This window comes from Carassius auratus, chromosome 37 (genome assembly GCF_003368295.1).
Source record: "Carassius auratus strain Wakin chromosome 37, ASM336829v1, whole genome shotgun sequence".
NCBI lineage: Eukaryota > Metazoa > Chordata > Actinopteri > Cypriniformes > Cyprinidae > Carassius > Carassius auratus.
Window position 1 is genome coordinate 16650384 of NC_039279.1, and position 20620 is coordinate 16671003.

General features: G+C 40.8%; 1 protein-coding gene across 3 annotated transcripts; it reads left to right on the forward strand.

Annotated features, from left to right (window-relative positions):
• The first annotated feature begins 1287 nt into the window (after positions 1-1287).
• Positions 1288-20012, forward strand: prr12a (proline rich 12a). 3 transcript variants are annotated; one of them, XM_026223157.1, is made up of 16 exons: positions 1288-1826; positions 1936-2140; positions 3868-4025; positions 4787-4948; positions 5337-9847; positions 11450-11635; positions 11728-12424; positions 12590-13074; positions 13182-13298; positions 13877-14007; positions 14272-14711; positions 16279-16401; positions 16498-16595; positions 17731-17862; positions 18618-18713; positions 18804-20012. In XM_026223157.1, exons 2-16 carry the CDS (start codon positions 2058-2060, stop codon positions 18936-18938), a joined length of 7554 nt encoding a protein of 2517 aa, XP_026078942.1. In that variant the 5' UTR covers positions 1288-1826; positions 1936-2057; the 3' UTR covers positions 18939-20012. The 3 variants fall into 3 exon arrangements, with proteins under 3 accessions (XP_026078942.1, XP_026078941.1, XP_026078943.1); XM_026223156.1 differs by having other exon boundaries at positions 1950-2140; XM_026223158.1 differs by having other exon boundaries at positions 1950-2140; positions 16282-16401.
• The last annotated feature ends 608 nt before the right edge of the window (positions 20013-20620 follow it).

Consider the following 20620-nt stretch of genomic DNA (forward strand, 5'->3'; position numbering starts at 1 on the left):
AAAACGGCTCGAGTTTATCCCATTCCAGAATGTAAATTTATAATAATGTGCTAAAAATAAGATATGTGCAAATGAACATACAAAATACAGAGAGAAAGGACATTTTGTTCACAGCTGTGCTCATTGCACACCTTCACGCATGAGTGAATAGTTTTGGTTATTTGTAAATTATTAATCAGGACACCAGTATTAGACTGATAAACAGCTCATCTATATAGTTTTACTGTTTAAATACCGTTTTAACATTAAACGGTTGCATAGGCAACACAAACTGTTAATGGATTTTAAGCATTGCATTGTAAACTTTTGTTTTAGAGTTCAAATGCATGCAAATTTAACAGACTTTAAATTTAACAGTGCTTTTCTTTACAAAAATAACAGAAACATTAATCTATAATGTTTGTTGTTTGAAATCAACATACAGAACCAGCTAAACAGAAAAAATGGTGCAGGATTGAAAATCTTAAATTGCTAGCAAATTTTGCACAAAAAAAAAAAAAAAACAACAACAACAACAAAACAATTGACTGAAATAGTATTTTCTTGTAAAACTTACTCTAGTAGTCTTTTTTTTATTAACAGCTTTGAAAAAATCACTTTTTTATGTGTAAACTGAAAACTACATTTGTGCAGATTATTATTTTTTAACTCTGAAACTGCTAGGAATTTTCACAATTACAGCAAGTAACATTCAATTAAACACAAAATGTAAATTTTGAGTTCGAAAAACACCAAAACTAATGTTTTCATTGTACATACCGGTATTCTGTCGCAACATATAAATAAACTAGGTTTCAGATGGGTTTGATTAGGTTTTATTTATTTATTATTTTATTTTTTTACAATGAATGTTGTTAACAATCATTGTGTAAGTATGACTGAATAAACTACTACATTAGATTACACCAATAAAATGGGTTTTAAATGTTAGAACAGGTAGAAATATCCATACTGTTGGTATAACTGTATTATTACAAGGCCTGCGATTATAATTCCATTCCATACAGAGTGTGGCAGCAGGCTGATATGTAAAAACACATGCTAAATGATTTTCATGCAAACCCACAAATCATAAGCATCTTAAAGGCATCTTATAAACGTCTGATAGGAAACGTGCAGATGTAAAAGCAGACGTCAAATAGACATCTCCCAATGCCTCCCCCTCCTCTGACCATTTTGGTTGAAAACGAGGGAGCAGAGTGTTCCGGTAATACCGTGAAGGCCGAGGGGAGGCGGAGGTGAGGAGGACCAGACGCCGCGCGAGGAGAGAGAGACAGAGGGGAGGGAGGAGAGAGAGAGAGAGAGAGAGAGAGAGAGAGAGAGAGACACGGCCGCCTTCAAATATGGCGTCTTTGAGAGAAAATGACTAATATTATGAAAAAAGGAGGCCTCGAGTTTGACGTCCAAGCGAACCGTGCGGGGTCCGCGCGCAGCGTCTGTGTGTGAAACCGTTGAGTCGAACGCAAAGCCGAAGCGAGTGAAGGAAAGGGATTTACGGTTTACCGAGAACACGGCAGCAACACCATCTTATTTTGATGCGTCGACAGGGCTAGCTCGCTGCTGGCTCTCAACAACAACAACATTGTGGCTGGGATTTAAACATCGCTTTTGAGATTCGCTCGCAAAACCGTTGCATGCGTAATGTAGCTCGGTTGATGCATATTTCATACAAGTAAAGTAGCCGAAGGGGAGGAGAAACGAGGGAAAGGACGTGTACGGTCATATGCGTCCGTCAGTAATTTATCGGTCAAACCGAATTCCTCGCAGCCCGCCAGGAGCATGGCATTACTCGAACTGGTTTTAAATGAGAAAAGGTTGAAAAGGAGGTGAGTTATTTCTGTGGTGAACACCCCCTCTATCACGTACTCATCTCCTCCTCCCCTCCATTTCCCTCTCCCTTTTCAATATGCCATTTTTTCACTCTTATGGACTTAGTCGTCTCTCACCAGGAAGCATGATTAAAAACTGACACCGGGGGAACCGCGATCTTGCAGTGCATTAAACAGTTTTGCACCGAGACCGTTCGCTCGCATCCAGCCGCGCGTTGCTGCGGAGAGATGGACAGAAATTACCCGGGAGCTGGCTTCGGTGATCTGGGCGCAGGAGCCGGATGGAGCTACGAGAGATCGGCCAAAGCGAGGTGAGCATGCAGCCGTGCTGAAAACACAAAACACACCGAGCAAACCCGTGCATTTGCGTCTGACGATGCGTTTGCGAAGGATGTCAAAAGGTGTTAGTGTAGCCATTGTTATTCAAATAAGCAAGGGCTTGCAGCTTTGGAAATTCAAGTGTGATTGATGGACTAATGTGCGGTTTTGGGAGGTGGGGGGCGGGGTGACGTCTCCTCGCACGGTTTGATTACAGATCGCCTCGTAGATTTGTTTAGCATCCATCCCTGATAATTGAGGTGCTCGGGTCAAGTCCACTGAGAAAACAGCGAGAAATCGTTAAAAAGGAAGCGACCCGCAGACCCTTCAGCTTTATCGTTAACGCTACCTATTTACAGTTTTAACGACACCAATGAATAAAAACACACTACGTGAACATTAAACAGAACAGTTGCATTGGAAATGCACGTGCATGTTTAGAGCGTATTGCTATTTAGTGTTGTTTTATAAATCGGGGAAACAATGCTACGCGGCCTCTGATGATGAGTGGCTCCCGTTCAGCTGACGTTGTCGTAGCATGTGGGCCTAATACTGATTTAAACTAAAACAAAAAGAACATTTTAAAACCGATGTAAGATTTTATTCCCCCCTTCGTGTTAGCTAAGACTTGCCTAAGCTAGCTCTTAGCTCTTGAAGATGGGAGCGACCTGCGTTTCTTTGCTAACGAGTTAGCCTCAGATGCTAAAGCTCACTGTCACAGATTAGGACATGAATTCCAGTCAACAAATCATTGCTTTCATAAAAACATGTTTGGTTTTTAATTTAAAAATAATTGACATTTTAATATTTTCAGTTTCTTTCTACTTTACTGACATTGTTTTTCATACATCAGTACAGAACCATAACCAACAGGAAAGATGATAATAAAAATATCCAGTATTGCTAATGAAACACGTTATTAACAATTTATAACATGGAATAGGCCTGTATTTATAACAAAAAAGCATTATTCTGCATTGTGACAGTGGCTGGTGTCTGATGGGATATAGTTCGGATTAACATTTGGGTTAGTGCATTAATTTTTTATTTGTAAGTATAATTTAATATCTCAATATTAATATTTTAATATCTGAGAAGTTTGACGCTTTAAATGAGATCCTAAATTAAATCCCCATGATAAGATAAGGATTAACTAAGAATGCCACTGTAATACAACTCACAATATCTAAATTTAATAATAAAAATGTTAATAAAACATTGTTAATTATTTACTATATAAAAGATATTAAAAAAATAAAACATTATTGCACTATACTACTGGGGCGTTTCTGATGGCATGGAATTCAAATTTGTGTTAATACATTTTTTTTTTTTTTTAGTTCAATAACTCAGAAATACTGTTCAGGTTTGTTATAGTGAATTATAAATGTATAGATATATTGTATGCGGAAGTATATATATATATATATATATATATATATATATATATATATATATATATATATATATATACATATATATACATATATTTGCATTTTGTACTTATTTTTAATTATGAAACTTAATAAAATTGAATTAGGCGACAAGTTATATATACCAATTTAATACCTATTAAAATATTGCTTATTAAGAAACTTGGTTTTGCATCACTGTACAGAGATTACCATAGGAAAACTGAAATCTGTCTAGGTTTTTACACTTGCTGCAAGCATCATTGATAATCAATGCTTAAGTCACTGGTGATCCCTGTTCTCGTCAGCTTGGTGTACGGCAGCTCTAGATCATCACATCCAGAGTCTGAACTTCTTCATCGCCAAGCCTACGCCACTCCCCATCCCCTGCAGGGTTATGCTACCAATCACCATCCTGGTGGATCTGGCCAAGGTGGGGCTTGGGGTGCAGCTGGAAGGAGCCTGGGTGAGTGACACTACTCTGACTTCACGTTCAAACATCTGGTTTGGTTACTTTCTAGAAAACTGAAGTGTATAGTATCACAGCACTTGTGGGACATCTAATTTTTGTTTATGACGAATGCTGATCATTAATTGATGTAGTGATTGATTTATGAAGTGATTGCAGATTGTTGTTGATCACAGCAAGCCCAGAAAAGTTTTAGATGTGTACTTGTTTGGCAGTTAATTTTTAATGGTTGTGATGTGGACACACTTGCAGAAAGATGATGGACTGCATTCCTGAGGTTTTGAAGCACAGTCTGCCCAAAAGTAGCTTATATCATAAAGCTCATCACATAATCTCATCCTTCTTTCTGACTACCATGATTGATTTGAAGCAATAATGTATAAGTCAAGACTAGGCTTGTCGCACACAATACCAAATTTTCACAAAAAGAAAGAGACAGGTAAAGAGAGAGAGTTTGTGTGAATTAGGCTACCTCTGTGCATCTCTAAACAGCACTGTTATTACCTTGCTAGGGAGAAATGTCATGTTTAGGCTTTAAGTTGCTACACTTTATAGGCTAACTGATAAAATCGTCAGGGCAGCACTGACATCACCTTTTTGTGCAAACTGCATGACCTTTATTACAGTTAACTATGCAAAGTGATATGGAACTGTAATGTGGTCAAGAGATCTGCTAAAACTACTTGATAGTCTGCAGTAGTCTTGGATGCCAAAATGCGCTCATTAAATGCTTTTTTTTTCATGTATGTTTTTCTTAGGCCTGTCTGGACTTTTTGATGCAGGGCTGCACCATGCAAGTCCGTCAGGCCCAGATCCATCGGTTATGAACCTTATATCTGCACTAGAGTCCCGGGGTCCACAGCCACCTCCATCTGCCTCATCCCTCCTATCTCAGTTTCGCACTCCATCATGGCAGACTGGTAAGGTTGGCTTACTGAGTTGTGTGAAGTTTGCATAGGTATATTTGAATAATGTACAACAAAATAATATTACATATTTTGTAAGCATCAGATCAAAAATGCACTGTCACTGTTTGCATCAGATGTACTGAATATATAAAGGAAATTCTGGTGAACTGTAAGTGCATTCAGCTAGCACTGCCAACACTGTTGCCATAGCAACAATTTGTAAGCCACATATTAAAAAATATTAATTGGCTCTTGTAATAACTCAGTGTGCACAGATGTCGAAAGTCAGTATTATTTTTTTACTTATTATGTGTTTAAAATTACTAATTTAGTATGTTTTCTTAGACTTAGCTTCTGTTTTATGTGTGTGTGTTTTTTTTTTTTTCTCTACAAATTTTAGCCATGCACACACCTGCCCCTGCAGAGCTTTTCATCTCTAGTGCTCTTCCTGGATCTGGATCCTTTCCATCCTCTTCTGCTTTGTCTGCCTATCAGCACCCAGCGCCATTCTCAGGGCGGTCCTTTCCTGGTGTGACCCCCTCATTGTCCTTACAGGACACGCCCACTTTCAGCCCCACCTCCAATGGCCTCTTGTCACCCCATGATCCTTTACTCCACATCAAGACACCTTCTCAATCAAGTCTGGGTTTTGACCGCCTGTTGTCATCACAGGGTGCAGCTGCGGCTTACCGTGGAAGTCATGATCCAACTGGGGGTGGGGTCACATCTGCACAAGCCTCCTCTGCAGCCTCAGTTTCTGCCCGCCATATACAGTCTCACCAGTTCAACTTGTTGTCCTCCCAGCTTCAAGACCAGTCCTCCCAGTTGTACAGTGCCTCTGTGTTTTCCTCTACCCCTGCTCCACCTCAGACATCCCAAGAGCGTACAGTACCAAGACAAGACAGTGTAATTAAACACTACCAGCGTCCCTCACCAGCACAAGCCCCCTCATCCACCCCTCACCCTCTCCAGCACTACCTTAGCTGTGGAGTGTCAGGATATCAGCAAGCCACTCATACTCGCCATCCTGGCCTCTCTTGCAGTCCCCTAGGTGAACACAGTCCTTCCTCAGACCATAAACCCTCCCCCAGGACAGAACAGTACAGACCAATAATCCAACCTTCTTATGGGTCATCATCATCCTCATCCTCTGTTGGGGCTGGAAAAGGGACAAAGAGCAGCTCCAGTAGTGGTTACTCCTCTGCTGGATCTGCATCCTCTTCCAGAACCCCCCACACACCACCTTCTGCCTCTTCTGCTTCATCCTCATCTTCATCCTCTTCCTCCTCCTCTGCATCTGCTAGTGCTCGTCAGTCTAATTCCATTCCAACCTCCACTTCTGCCTCTGCATCCTCTCGTCAACAGCCACCAACCCAGACTGTACCCCCTCCACCCCAGTCACATTCCCAGGGCCCTCAGAGCTCCTCTAATTCCACCCAGCAAACCCTTCCCAAGTCGTGCCTCTCGGGTTATGGATCCCCAGTGGCTCCAGTCAAGTCATCGAGTGGTCTAACGGGCCAGACCCCTCCTCATCCACAACCCCAGTCTTTCTCTCCAAGTCAGCCTCCCCCATCACACCTTTCCCAGTCATATGGGGGATTCAGTTCTCCACAGACTCATGATCTTCCTTCAGCTAGGACCTCTGGAGTGGGTAAAGGGTATGGGAATTTGGGAAGTCAGTCGTTTTCATCAGAATCAATATATGGGACTGATTCAGGTTATGGATCTCTGCCATCATCTTTAGGGGGTGCTGGAAGTCCCTCAATGGGTTATGGTGCATCAGGACACTCTCCTGCCCTTCTTAGGTCAGGAGCAAGTGGTGGAACAACTGGTGGTAGTAGTAGTGGAGGCAGTACAGGAACTGGAGCCAGTGGTAGTGTGGGAGGTGGAGGAGGTGGTGGATCTTACCACATCAATGATTCAAGTCCATCTCCATCTGGCAATTCTGGAATCATCCGCCCTGGTCTGCATTCTCCTGCACCTTCACGACCTGCTCAGTCACCTGTTGGAACAGGATCCAACAAATATCTATCTTCTGTTCTCTCGCCTTCATTTCTTCCTTCTCCACAAGGGTACCCAGACACAAGAGGACCTCGATCACAACCCTATCACCCCTCTGCTCCTCCCAAAACAAAGTCTGATAACAGCATACTTGGTGTAACAGAATCTAGGTCACAACAGGACGATGATGTTGATGATGATTTCCTCATCCAGCACCTTCTTCAAGCCCAGAGTCCTGCCCCTCAAGCATCCCATCACCATCCTCCTCAAAGCCATCATTCCATACAACCCACCCAGCAGCCTCCAGTCCTTCCGGGTCAGGATGGAAATAAGGGGCTTGCTTATGAGATGAGCAAAAGCTCAGAAGAGAGGTACCACCTTCAAAGTGTTATTCGAACACATAGTGCCACCTCTAATGCTGCTGGCACAGGGAGTGGAGCTGGACTGGACAGTCAATTGGAGATGTCCCTAAAGAAACAGCACCAACAACAACAGCAACAACAACATCAGCAGCAGCAACAGCAGCATAAACAGCAACATCAACAACAACCACAGCAGAAAAGCAACAGAACTGTAAGTGATGGAGGACGAGGGAGTTCAGATCAAACACACTCCCATCCTCACCATCATCATGATTCTCTGGGATCTGTGGTACATTATGGGCGGGGTGACCTGTATTCCCAACACTCCATTCCTCAACAATCCACCTCCCACCATCAACACACACCACATACACCCACGCACTCGCACCTACACTCTCACCCACACATGGATCTTCAGAAAAAAACTCAAGATTCAGGAGATATGGCTTACCTACGTAAGACACCTGATGTGCAGCAACATCACCATCAGCATCAACAGGCACATCAACAGCAGACTCAACATCATCAGTCACATCCACAACAACATCAACAACAACCCCAGCAACAACGTCACTCCCAGTCACAGCCGCTTATGGACTCTCCCACTGACCAGTCTCGCCAACCCCCTCATTTGTTGCAGTCTGTGTTGTCCCACACCCGCAGCAAAACAGACCCTCAGCAACAGCAGCATTCTGTTAGTCAGCAGGCCCTTATGGAAGCTGCTGGGGGAGTTGTGTCAGCAGAGACCCATTCCCAGCCCCAGACATCCCAGCTCCAACTCCAGCTTCAGTCCCAGGCTTTGGAAGCAGCTGGTCACTATGGTCACGGTACCCAGCAGCAAGACCAGAGCCGCCCTAAGTCTAACACAGTGTCTTCACTAGACATGCTGGAGCATTCCCTCTCTCGGACATCTAGCCAAGAGGGAGCAATGGTGGATGAGATTACAGGAGGTGAAGGAAGCAGGGGGAATTCTGGAGCAGCAACATCAGGAAGTGTAGAAAGGCACCAATCCCAGGAGCAACAAAGACTTTCATCTCACCACCGAACGCAGCATCATGCCTCAGAGTTACACTCATATCTTCCTGAGCCAGACATGAGTTTATCAACTACTTCTCATGGACACCACCTATCCCACCATCACCACCAACAGCAACAATCGTCACAAGGTCCTCCACATTCTAACTCCCACCATCAACACCCTCATCCCTCCCATCCTAATCAGCAGAGCCATCATCAACTTCCTCCACAGGCCTCCTCAGCAGCTTCTCAGCAACAAGAGCAATCTCACCCCTCTCATACCTCCCAGATTCCTCAATCTCAGCTTGACCAGCATCAAGGAGAGCCCCACTTTGACACTAGGAATCCAGCAGTGAAATCAAATCAAAACCATAATCAAAACCAACAGGGCCAGAGGTTTGTTCCTTTAACATCCATCTGCTTTCCTGATTCTCTTCTCCCAGATGAGGACCGTTCATTCTTTCCTGGAATGGAGGATATGTTCTGCACAGAGGAGTACAAATCCACTTGCTCAGGAGGAACTGGGCAGGGTCAAGATGGGGTCGCACCTGGCCAAGCAGTGCAGGAAGGAATGGAAGGAATTAAACCAACGCCCGGAGGAGGAGACAATACAGGTTCAAGCTATGATATGCTTGGTCATCACAGTGACCAAGGATTTGGGCAATATTGCCATGATCTTTCAGAGCCTGACAATGGAACCATGCATTTGGATCTTGACTCCTTGAAGACCCATGAGCTCCCATCTACAGTCAATACAGAGCAGCTTGGACTGATCCAATCTCATCCAGCTAACCTTGGAATGGGGACAACTGGAACAGTGGGGGAAGGATCTGGTGCCAAAATGGGAGGTACTGGGGGATCTGGGTCTGGATCAGGTGGTCTTACCTCTCCTATTTTCTGTTCCTCTCGCCCAAAGAAGCTCCTTAAGTCCAGTTCCTTCCATCTACTGAAGGAGAGACCTGATCCAAACTCCATGCCAAAGAAGAGCTATGCACAGGAGTATGAATTTGAAGATGACGAGGATAAGGCTGACATCCCAGCTGACATTCGCCTCAACAGCAGAAGCAGACTTCCTGATCTCATACCAGACCTTGTGTCCAGTTGTCGCAAAACAAGTGGTGTGGGAGGGGGAACTTTAAGCCCTTTAATGGGTGATCTAGATTTTGGATACCCATCTCTTGGTCCCCCTCCACAGTTGATGCCACAAGATGGACCGAAGAAAAGAGGCAGAAAGCCCACAAAGCCTAAACGAGAAGGACCTCCAAGGCCACGTGGACGCCCACGTATACGCCCATTGCCAGAACCTCACCACTCTAGGGGTATGATGGGAGATTATGGAACAGGATATGTTCCTGAAAGAGGCAGAGGCAGAGGAAGAGGCAGAGGCAGGGGCAGACGGGATGAATCTACGATGGACATGGAGATGGCCAATAAAGACCCAAATCAGATGTATCAACAACACATGCAGCAGCAAATGCATCACCAATCACAGCAGCAGCCACAGCATCAGGAGCCAATCAAACCCATCAAGGTAAGCAGTTCAAATGTAAAAACGTATAATATACTGATGTGAGTTCAAACATTTGTAGTTGAAGATGAACAATATATTGGGACCAAATCAGTTATTGGGTGATAGTAGAGTTTTTTTGTAACAGTTTTGTTCAGTATTGGATATTTAATATTACATGCTCATTTCCATCTATGACCCATTAGCATTAAGATAATTATCAGTTTTAGAGGTCGACCGATTATCTGTTTTGCCGATTATTCGGCACTGATAGTTGATTGCCGATACTATTGGCTATCGCAAAAATCCTTGCTGATAGTTTTATTTACGGTTTGTGTCAGTTGTTGGAGTGGCTGAGAAGGCTTGCTGTCATTATACAGTATGAGAGCGAGAGTGGCCTCTAGAGGTGGAATCACTGACACCATGTGCTACTGACAACTGACACTGCACTGCGTGGAACAATTCAGATCTAAGGATTTCAGACCAACAAAGAAGCAGTGCGTATACAGCATACTACAGTATGCTTTTATATCGTTATAAAGTAATTAATTTGTTGACTAGATTCTGCATTTGGTGATTAAATAAACTGTTTCAGGCCACTGCTTGAACTGAACGTGACGCGTCTCTTGTGTGTGATCCCTGATGCCTGAGTTCTCCTAGACGCAGCACTGTGCTTTTGCCCAGCGTGCGACTGCCGTATTTTATTTTTATTAGATAATCATCAAGTGTTTTCTAGAATAGAAACAATCAAAGTGTGAGAGCATACAAACAATATCCGTATGTATGCAATTTCAATACTATGGCCTTTGTGTAGATATTTAAAGATTAATAAAATTTCAACATCTACAAAGTTTTAGATTTTGGAGTTGCTTCTGTTTACAGAAGGGGTCCTATTATGCTCTTTTACTACGTCTTGGGTTGGGGTTGTTCTAGAACAGGCCCTCATACTAGGTTGTTCGAAAATTTCATTATATTTCACATATTTTATATTATTACAACACCTTTTTCCCCAGTCTGGCATGAACGACTCAAATAGTTCCTGTATCAAATGTAGGCCCGTCTTCTGTAATACGAAATGTGCTGTGAAAAGCAGCCTTTTTTTCATTCGTCAATATTTGTGTTATCAAAAATCCCGGAAAATATTTGTTGTAGTCCAAACAAATCATTTGTTGTAGTTTTTGAAAAGTGATTTCTGTTAAATAAAATATCTCCTTTTGAAGTGGACTTTGAGCTTTGTAACGTTGTAGATCTTCTTTTATGCTCAAACAGCAACATTACAGACTAAAGTTGAAAAGGCATAATAGGACCCCTTTAATTAATTATTAATTCATTTTAATGATCAATATATAATATATAATTTATATTAAATATACATTTTTGTAAAAAATGAAATACATTTTCATACAGTATCCACTTTAAAAACGATGAATCGATTAATCGTTATTGACGAGTGTGGTCCAACCTTAAAAAAAAAAAAATTCCAATATCGGTCAACCTCTAATCAGCTTATAAGTGTCTGCCAGAATTTTATTATCGGTGCATCTCTATTAGTTTTTTGAATGATGGGACATCTGCTTTGATCATGTTCTAGATAATTTTCTATAATGTCTTATTTCTCTTTATTAGATTAAGCTTCCTGTTGGAACCATGCCACCTTCTGATGCCTTGTTGAGGACAGATTCCTTGTCAGGCACTGATCCGGCTCTCTCAGATGGTTCCCTTGGTTCAGCACCCTCTTTGGGATTGAGCCCTGGGACTCCTGGAGTGCCTGACATGAACAGACCTCAAGACAAGAAGTCCAAATGCCAAGAGGTATGAGAATGCAGTGTAGATCCCAGAGCCGTGTTTGTGAGCATGTTTAAATATTTTGATCTAATGAAAAATTTTGTCCCTTTCATATTAAGTTGGAAGAGAAAGAGGCAGATAAGACTGGTTTTGTTGCCTCGTTTTTGGATTTTCTAAAGTCCGGAAAAAGGCCATCAGGGTTGTCAACAGGGTCAGCTGACAGCACTGGAAATGAAGATTCCTCTCCTGGGAAAAGTGGAGGCATTCGCCCATTATCCCCTCAACCTCCACCTCCCCCAGCTGCTGCAGCTGTATCTGGATATGGAGATGGTGAAAGTGATGGAGGACTGTCTTTGGGTGGCTGTCCTAGCCCATGCAAGCGTTTGGATGAAGAGCTGAAAAGGAACCTTGAGACATTGCCCTCCTTCTCGTCCGATGAGGAGGACTCTGTCGGAAAGAACCAGGACCTGCAAAAGAGCATCTCCTCTGCAATCTCTGCCCTGTATGACACTCCTCAACTCACCTCCACAATGCAGCCTCCTTCACTTCCACCACCCCCTCCTCCACCTCCTCCCGAACCACTGACACCAACAGAGCAGCCACCAGCCCTCAGCCCTCAACCACCACTGCATGCACACCCGCCCTCGCACACCCACACCCACTCCGTTGAGCCTGCAAGATTGCAAAGAGAAGAGCAGGAAGAAGAAAAGGAAGAAAAAGAGAAAGAGAAAGATCTAGAAGAGGCAGTGGAGCAAGACAAAGAAGAGAAAGAGAAAGTCTCAGATATGGAGCTGCTGAGTGTCCCCAATGTTGAAGGTGAGGGTTATTTTTGGAAAATAGGATGAATTAAGCAGCTTCACAAACACCTGTGCCTTGCTTTTAAAACCTTGCATGATTAAGACACAATTTAACATGTTTTATGTTTTATTTTGTTAATACTGTGGGTGGTTGAAAATTTAAGAGTACCGTTCTCTCTTGCAGACTCACCCAAAGAAGCTATTGAAGCCCAAGCTCCCCCTTCTCTCCCAGTTTCCCCATCATCACCTGCTCCCTCCTCCACCTCCTCGCCATCACCGCTTCCACCCGTTCCCTCTCCTCTTCCTCCACAGGAGGACAGTCCTTCTCCCTCACAGAAATCACCTCCACAACAGTCCTCGCATCCACCCAGTCCTGTGGCTTCCTTTGTGCCTGTCCCGTGTCCTCTACCTGCTCCTCCTGTAGAGTCTACTCTGTCCTCCAGCCCGTCTTCGCCCAGTACACCTCTCGTACAGGAGTCCGTTGAACAGCCCGCCTCTCCTGAAGAGCCCCCGGCCCCTCAAATTCTACCGTTGCACTTGGCACAGAAACAGAGCGGTGCTGCCATAGTCGGCGAGACTGATGAGGATGAGAGCGAGAGCGGAGGCGAGGGTATTTTCAGAGAGAGAGATGAGTTTGTGGTGCGAATTGAGGACATCAGGAGTCTGAAGGTACAGCAGTCAATTCTCTTTCTTTTTAGGTCTTTTTCAGCATGTGTGTAATCCATATGTGCAGATAAATATGTGGTATGTAGGTTTAATTTTGAGTGTCTCTCTAGTTGGCCCTGCAGACAGGACGAGAGTCTCCTCCTATTTGGCGTGTACAGAAAGCTCTGCTACAGAAGTTTTCTCCCGAGATTAAGGATGGACAGAGACAGTTTTGTGCTACTAGTAATGTGAGTCATGACCAATCACAACATTTGTAAAAAGCAGCACATAATGTTTCAGCTACCTTCTACTTGTAAAGTTACTATTCATTTTCAGAATGATCAGACTTTCTATTATTGTCTGATGGAAAATAAAACAGGCTGATCCTATTCACCTACGCAGCACTTGATCAAACTGCCATTTATAACACCTTTGTAATCGCAAAGCAACATCATGGCAACACCCAAGCATTGTGGCATTAAGAATCACTCGTATTTTGTTCAGAAATTGTTAAAATCGAGCATTCCTGTATTTCACTGTAGAGAATAGTGCTAGCAACACCATGGTCATGGGTTCGATTCCCAGGGAATGCATGAACTGATAAAATTTATACCTTGAATGGAAAGTCGCTTTGGATAAAAGCATCTGCCATATGCATAAATGTAAATGATGGGAGTAATGTGAGCAGTGCTTATTGGATAGTACAGTATTTTTCAGCACAACTTTGATTGTTCTGTCCCCTGTTTTTGTATTTTAAGCTGTGTCACTGTCAGTTTCTAAATGTTGTGTCCTCTTTTGTCTCCTTCTCCTCTCTGCTTCCTCTCAGTATCTGGGTTACTTCGGGGATGCCAAAAAGCGCTATCAGCGGCTGTATGTGAAGTTTCTGGAAAACATAAACAAAAAAGACTACGTGAGGGTCTGTTCCCGTAAGCCCTGGCACAGGGCTGTCAACCTGAGGTATTTCAGCCCCTTTATCTTGCTGTGTTGTCAAGTCAAAGAAGCAATGACAACAAATTATGTCTAATGATCTAGAACAGATTCAAGTGAGCTTTGTTCATACTGTTACTTTACTCCTTTCAATTTAAATTTTCAATTTAAAGTGGCAGACGCTGCTAGTGTGGACGCCAATATAGCCCTTATGTCTATTCATCTAGGGTAAGGTAACTTGCATGTTTTGTACTGTTGACATGCTTGATAAAGGTGTTGTTTTTTACTTTATAGGAGACAGTCTCAACCTCTTCCGAAGTTAGCGCCACCCCCCAACAACCAGACTCCTTTAGAGAGGACTGAAAAAGACAGAGACAAGATTAAAGAGCCACGTGAAAGTCGAGAGAAGAACAATGTTCGGCTAAAGGAACAGCGGGACAGAGACAAAGTGCTTAAAACCAAGGAGAAGGAAGAAAAGAAAGAGAAAGAGAAAGAAAAGAAAGCATCACCTCCTCCTCCGCCACCTCAGAAGCCTGAGAAACGAGCAGCGGTGACAGAACGAGGGAAGGTGAAGGAGGAGAAGAAGAGCGGTGGACAGGAGAAGAAGACTGAGCGCTCTGCCAAACCTCAGCCACCAAAGGTGAAGGCCGAACCTCCGCCTAAGAAACGCAGGATGTGGCTGAAGGAAGTACCCTCGTCTTCAGACTCCGACTCCTCAGCAAGTGAGGATGAAAGTGAGTTTACTTTTAATATGTATGGCATCCATTTACTCAGATGTGCATTGTACTTTTCTGATGTGACAAATTAACATTGCAGTCATCTTGAATGTGCATTTTTATTTATCATTAAGACATCTGTATTGTAAACTTTTTGAATAAAAATAGATAATTTTCTTTAAACTGTATTTTCATAGATTATATTTTTCCCTGAAATCAAAAGACAAAAATGTGGAAATTATGTTTTGCATAGAAAAGAAAAGCCTATAGTTCAGTTCAACTTTAATGTGTGCCAAATGCAACATTGTAACACGTAGGGCCTTATTTCAATGATCTAAACTTAAAGTGTAAAGTGGACTGCGCAGGTACACTCAGGGCGCGTCCAAATCCACTTTTGCTATTTTAACGACGGAAAAACTGTTGATGCGCCTGGGCGCATGGTCTAAACGGTTTGTCCCTATTCTCTTAATGAGTAATGGGTAATTAATTAGCCTACAAAAAATTCTTATGCATTGCAGTCCTTTAATTTGTAATATTTGGCATGTCTGTGTGAGGAGAGGCATCTTCATTTCCAGTGCTGTCAGCTGACCCTGTTGACAACCCTGATGGCCTTTTTCCGGACTTTAGAAAATCCAAAAACGAGGCAACAAAACCAGTCTTCTCTACCTCTTTCTCTTCAAACTAAATATAAAAGGGACAGCATTTTTCATTAGATAAAAATATTAAATCATGCTCACAAACACTCTGGGATCTACACTGCATTCTCATACCTCTTGGAGAAAAAACATTGCGCCAGACTTTAGACCAGGTTTGAGTTTGTCTATGGTGCAGTCTATTTTTAGCTCGTAAAAATAGCATTGCGCCAGCAATGTGCCTGAACACACCTCTTTTTTAGACCAGCACGCCCACGGGTGCACAAATGGGTGCAAATGCATTTGCTAATTAAATGACATGGCGCTGACGGGAAAATTTGAATGGCGCTGGACTAAAACTAACGAACACACTTGTGCTGCGCCTTGCGTTGCATTGCGCCAAGTGTATGATAGGGCCCATTCAAAAAAAATAATAATAATTTTAAAGGCCCATATACACTTTGTAAATAAAATATTTGATAAATCATTTGTAAAGAAATTCGCATTATTTATTTTTCTTTGACTTTATTTATCATTATTGTAATACGAAATCTTAATTTTCAATATATAATCTTATTATTTGATGTTTTATTTCTAAATTGTTTACCGCCTTTTGTTTTCAAAGAATAATGGAAATCACATATTTAAAAAAATATATATAAAATTGAAAAACTGCATTAGTATTATAAGGATTTTGTAGGAATTGTTGACGTCATAATTGTCATAAAAATAATGTCTGAAAAATATAAAATTGGTCTTGGTCTGGTTAATTTGTAAAATATAAAAAAAAAAATTCTTTTGATTTAGTGAAATGTGACTTGTTTTTGTGCAACTGTATTGCAAAATGACTTTTAAGTCACACAAATAAATGCAGTCATGTGGCATAAAATAGCAGGCAGTGTGGAGTTATGATGTGCGTTGATGTGAATATAACTCTATGTGTGTCTGTCCAGCAGTCTCAGTCAAAGCTGGCCTGAACACACGAGCAATGCGTGAGATGTACCGGAGCTACGTGGAGATGCTGGTCAGTACGGCACTCGACCCGGACATGATTCAGGCTCTAGAGGACACTGAAGGTAAGCCAATGTGATTACCTCTCAAACTTACTGTAGCGCTCTGTCATTACCAAACCAGAAGAAGTTCACTTCTTTTTGTATTTTCGGCTATTTCAGATGAATTATATCTTCCTCCAATGCGCAAGATTGACAGTCTTCTCAGTGAGCAGAAGAGGAAGCTTTTGAAACGAGTCAGTATGAACTCTCAGCACCAGGTACTTCACCTTAATATTTGTGCTTGCTTGATTATTATTTTTTTGCTCAGTTTCTATTTCGTGTCCCTTAGCAACAGGGTTCATACAGGGACCGCGCTTTGAAAACCAAGGACTTTCAAGCACTTTTTCCAGCAGCATTTTTTTGTTTCCTAGGACTTCATAAAATTTTTTCTTAGTTTCATTTCTCATGTTTTCTTCATCCTTCATATAAAATAAACAGAATATAATGTATGAAAAGAATTCACACTAAGGAGAGAATACGTACCTTTGCTGCCTACCTACCGACCCTTGCTTGTTACTGGATTTTGATCCTCTGTTCTTCCTACATTGCTGATATTGCTGGTATTGACCATTGCCTGTACGACTACGAGTCTCTGCAATAAAGCCTGCATATGGATCCCATGTCGAGTTCTGGTTCATTACACTTAAATTATACATTATTGCATATATGCATTTTAAGTGAATGGGTCAAATCTATATCTTGAATAATATGTCAAATAATGTTCTTTGACTTTTCTTCCAGGAACTACAAAAGTTTACTATGGATTAAATGGAAATTAAATTAAATACCATTTTTTGCATAAACAAAATACCAGTAACGCCCAGAAAAAATGAAAAAAAAACTTGATTTTTAATTCAAAAGAAGCCTGAAAAACACCAGGAGTCTTATTATGAATCATAGTTTAATAATCAATAGGCTGTATCTCAATTTAAGTTTTTCCATCCTCAAATATAAGTCACCTTGAAATAATCAAGAGGTCTGTTTTACCATTTCATGTAGTGATGACTTTTTTTATGAAATTAAAATAAATGAGGGATTTTGCTTTTTTGCTCCTACATTCATTTTACAGTTCGCACACATCTATTTTTAGTCACAAATGTCAAAATTATATCCAAAATAACTGAAATTGAATGTAATCCAATTGGAAATTGAATTAAAACACAAGCTTGTGAATCAGAATCAATTTAATTTAGAAATTTGTGTCCAAACCCAGGTCTATATATTATCATGCTAAACTCTCAGAGATTTGTCCTGACAGAAATAAATTAGTTTCATGAAGCTAAATCCACATGTTCCTTTTAAATGTAAATGAAGAGTTTAATTTCCTTCTGTTCTTCTGTCTCTGCTCCACAGGAAGCTCTTCACACTTTCCCTCAGATAACAGCGGAGCCCGTAGACTCGGGGACGGTGAGGGTCAGACTGGGTGGTGAATGCTACAACCGCAAAACCCTGAACCGCATCAAAAAGAGTGTTCCCAAGCCACAGGTCAACAAAACCTACATCTCTTTTGCTGCAGACCTCTGAGTCTGATCTGATTATGACAGCTTCCCACAGCCCCACCCACTTCATTTAAAACAGAATTAATAGGGCTGTTCATTTGTAATACATCTTTTATTTTTATTGTTTTTAAATAATGCTTTTATTCATCAAGGCTGCATTCAATTGATCAAAAGTGACCATTCTAGATTCTAATGTGTCACTGTTTCCATTAAAATATTGAACAGCACAACTGTTTTAACAGAGATATTAATAAGAAATGTTTTCTTGAGCAGCAAATCAGCATATTAGAAAGATTTCATGTGACACTGAAGACTTGAGTAATGATGCATCACAGAAATAAATTACATTTTAAAATATATTCAGTAATACAAGATTTATTTTTAATTGTAATATTTGACAATGTTATTTGGAAATTTTTACAGTACTAATGTTTACCATTTTTTACTGTATTTTTGTGAGCATATGAGACATCCTTCAAAAATATTTTAGCAACCCTTGTCTTTTGAATTGTTGCATATATTATTAGTCAATAAATGGATGTGCAATATTTGAGTTTGAATGATTAAAAGTATTTTATACACTTAATAATGTATACTTGTAACAGTATCCCACTTGGTTTTACTTGTAGAGAGAGACATCATATAATAATCCAGTTACACAACCCAATAATTAACAGGGACAATGTAGAAGCAATAAAAGTCTAATTCTAATACAAACGTCCCCATTCCTGTCTCCTCCAGGACCTGAAGTTGTCAACAGAAACATGTCGACTCTACAGTCTCTACCATTCACTGCATCATTATAAATATCATACCTTCTTACACTGTAAGAAAGAGGTAAAGATCCAGCTACATTTCCCATAAGCAGCTGCAGTCAACAAATGCAATGCAAATCTTCTTTGAAAATCTTTCTCTATTTTTTTTTAGACGAACACTATAGAGCAGGCTTCAGAAGATCCTGGACAAGAGGAAGTTGTTCAGCAGTGCATGGCCAATCAGAGCTGGCTGGAGATGCTCTTCAACTCCTTCTTAGAGCTGATGACCCTCAGCACCAAAGCTTAAGACAGAGAGGAAAAGCACGAAACAGGAGAATCTTCGTTGAGGAATCATGGAGGCATTGATGTACAAAGAAGCTGGATTTATTGTTGCCTCCTTGTCCACCTCGGTTTTACAGAAAGGAGAGGACCGGGCGATGAGCCCAGCAGGTTGCCGCCAGAAAATAACTCTATTAACTCTTTACAAACGTCTGCAAACATGCAGGATCCCTCCTGAGCGTTCAGGCATATCTGATCTCAGGATGCGACCAAACTGAGATCAGATTTGACCGTATTTTCAAAAAATGGTACACAGACCCATGGAGCTACAGTTGAAGGAAAATACTGTGTGAAGTCTTTATACTTTCGGATCGACCGATTCGGCACGGGACTAACTGACAGGAGGAAACTGTTACTGAATTTTACATGAATAATTTTTTAAAGACGATATCAGTTTTCTGAAACGAGAGCGAGAGAGTGACGGTTGTGTTTTCTAAACGAGTGCAGAAGGGAATGCAGTCATGGGAAGCTGCGTGCAACCACATGTGATGACATTCAACGCATTAGTCTCCACACGTGAGCTAAAGGAATACATTTTTATTATTTATAAAGACATTTTTAATGGGAATTCGCACATACAATACAAACCATATAAAATAATGGTTGTTCAGATGTTATTAATGGATCTTCTGAACTGTCTTCCTTTTTGCTCGTCAAAGGTGGGTGGACTCCATGGAAAACGTATTATTGTTTTTATCTGTTACAGAAGAGAAGCGAAAGACAGAGTAGAACAAAACTATTTCGAGCTACGCGAAGCGGTATTATTGCAATCCATTCTACAGAGATAATAAAGTGAGAGCGATGCATCTGGTTCCCATTAGGGAGGGATTATGTATTAGTACTATTTAAAATGGAAATTTGTTTTTATTTGTTTGTCTTTTGTCTGTATTCTGAGTCTTATTTTGGAACAATCTAATACTGTGCTACTTTCAAAAGTAAAGCCTTTGTGTAAATATTGTACAGCTTCTTGACAGAAATCTTCTGGTTCTTCTGTACATGGACTATCCCTGTATTTGACAAACAAATAAAACCATCAACGACTGCTCTGTGTTCAAGAAGACGCTGCTTTTCTCCTCAGGTTTACGGTGAGAAGTCTGACAGGTGAAACGATCAGAGTTAAATCGGTTTGTTTTTTGACTTCCACAGAACCTTAGAGAACTAAATGAAAAGGTTTGTACTTTTTCTTGAACTTCGACCGTGACTTCATTAGAGTTCCCTTTATTGCTGTTTTTATTATTGCTTTTATTTTTCATGCTTCATTCTTTCTATTTTCTCTTTAACAATTCCTTATATTGGCAGCTGGGTATTTCCAGACAGTGTTTTAACAATATCGAGCTTTTCTGGTAATAAATTGTCAGAAATGGTACGGAATATTTTCAGAATGTACAACTCTTGACCTGAAATTTATATCAATTTGCAAATATACCAAGTCAAAAAGTAGCTTGCCTGTTATATAAATATATGCCTATTAATAATTATATTATGTAAATAATATTTATTATGACCCTAATAATTTTTGATATAAATACATCCTTACATTCTTTTATTTATTTATTATTATTATTAGAATTATTATTAGAATTAGAAGGTTTTTAACGGCAGTTTTGATTGGTTTGACATTTTTGGTCATAATTTTGATGATTATTCTAA

Excerpts from the sequence above, each read along its gene's own strand:
- prr12a (XM_026223157.1), top strand. The coding sequence starts at position 2,058 with ATGGACAGAAATTACCCGGGAGCTGGCTTCGGTGATCTGGGCGCAGGA. Across the intron at positions 4,026-4,786 it reads TGCAGCTGGAAGGAGCCTGG|GCCTGTCTGGACTTTTTGAT; the intron begins GTGAGTGACACT and ends TGTTTTTCTTAG. Across the intron at positions 14,008-14,271 it reads CACAGGGCTGTCAACCTGAG|GAGACAGTCTCAACCTCTTC; the intron begins GTATTTCAGCCC and ends TTTACTTTATAG.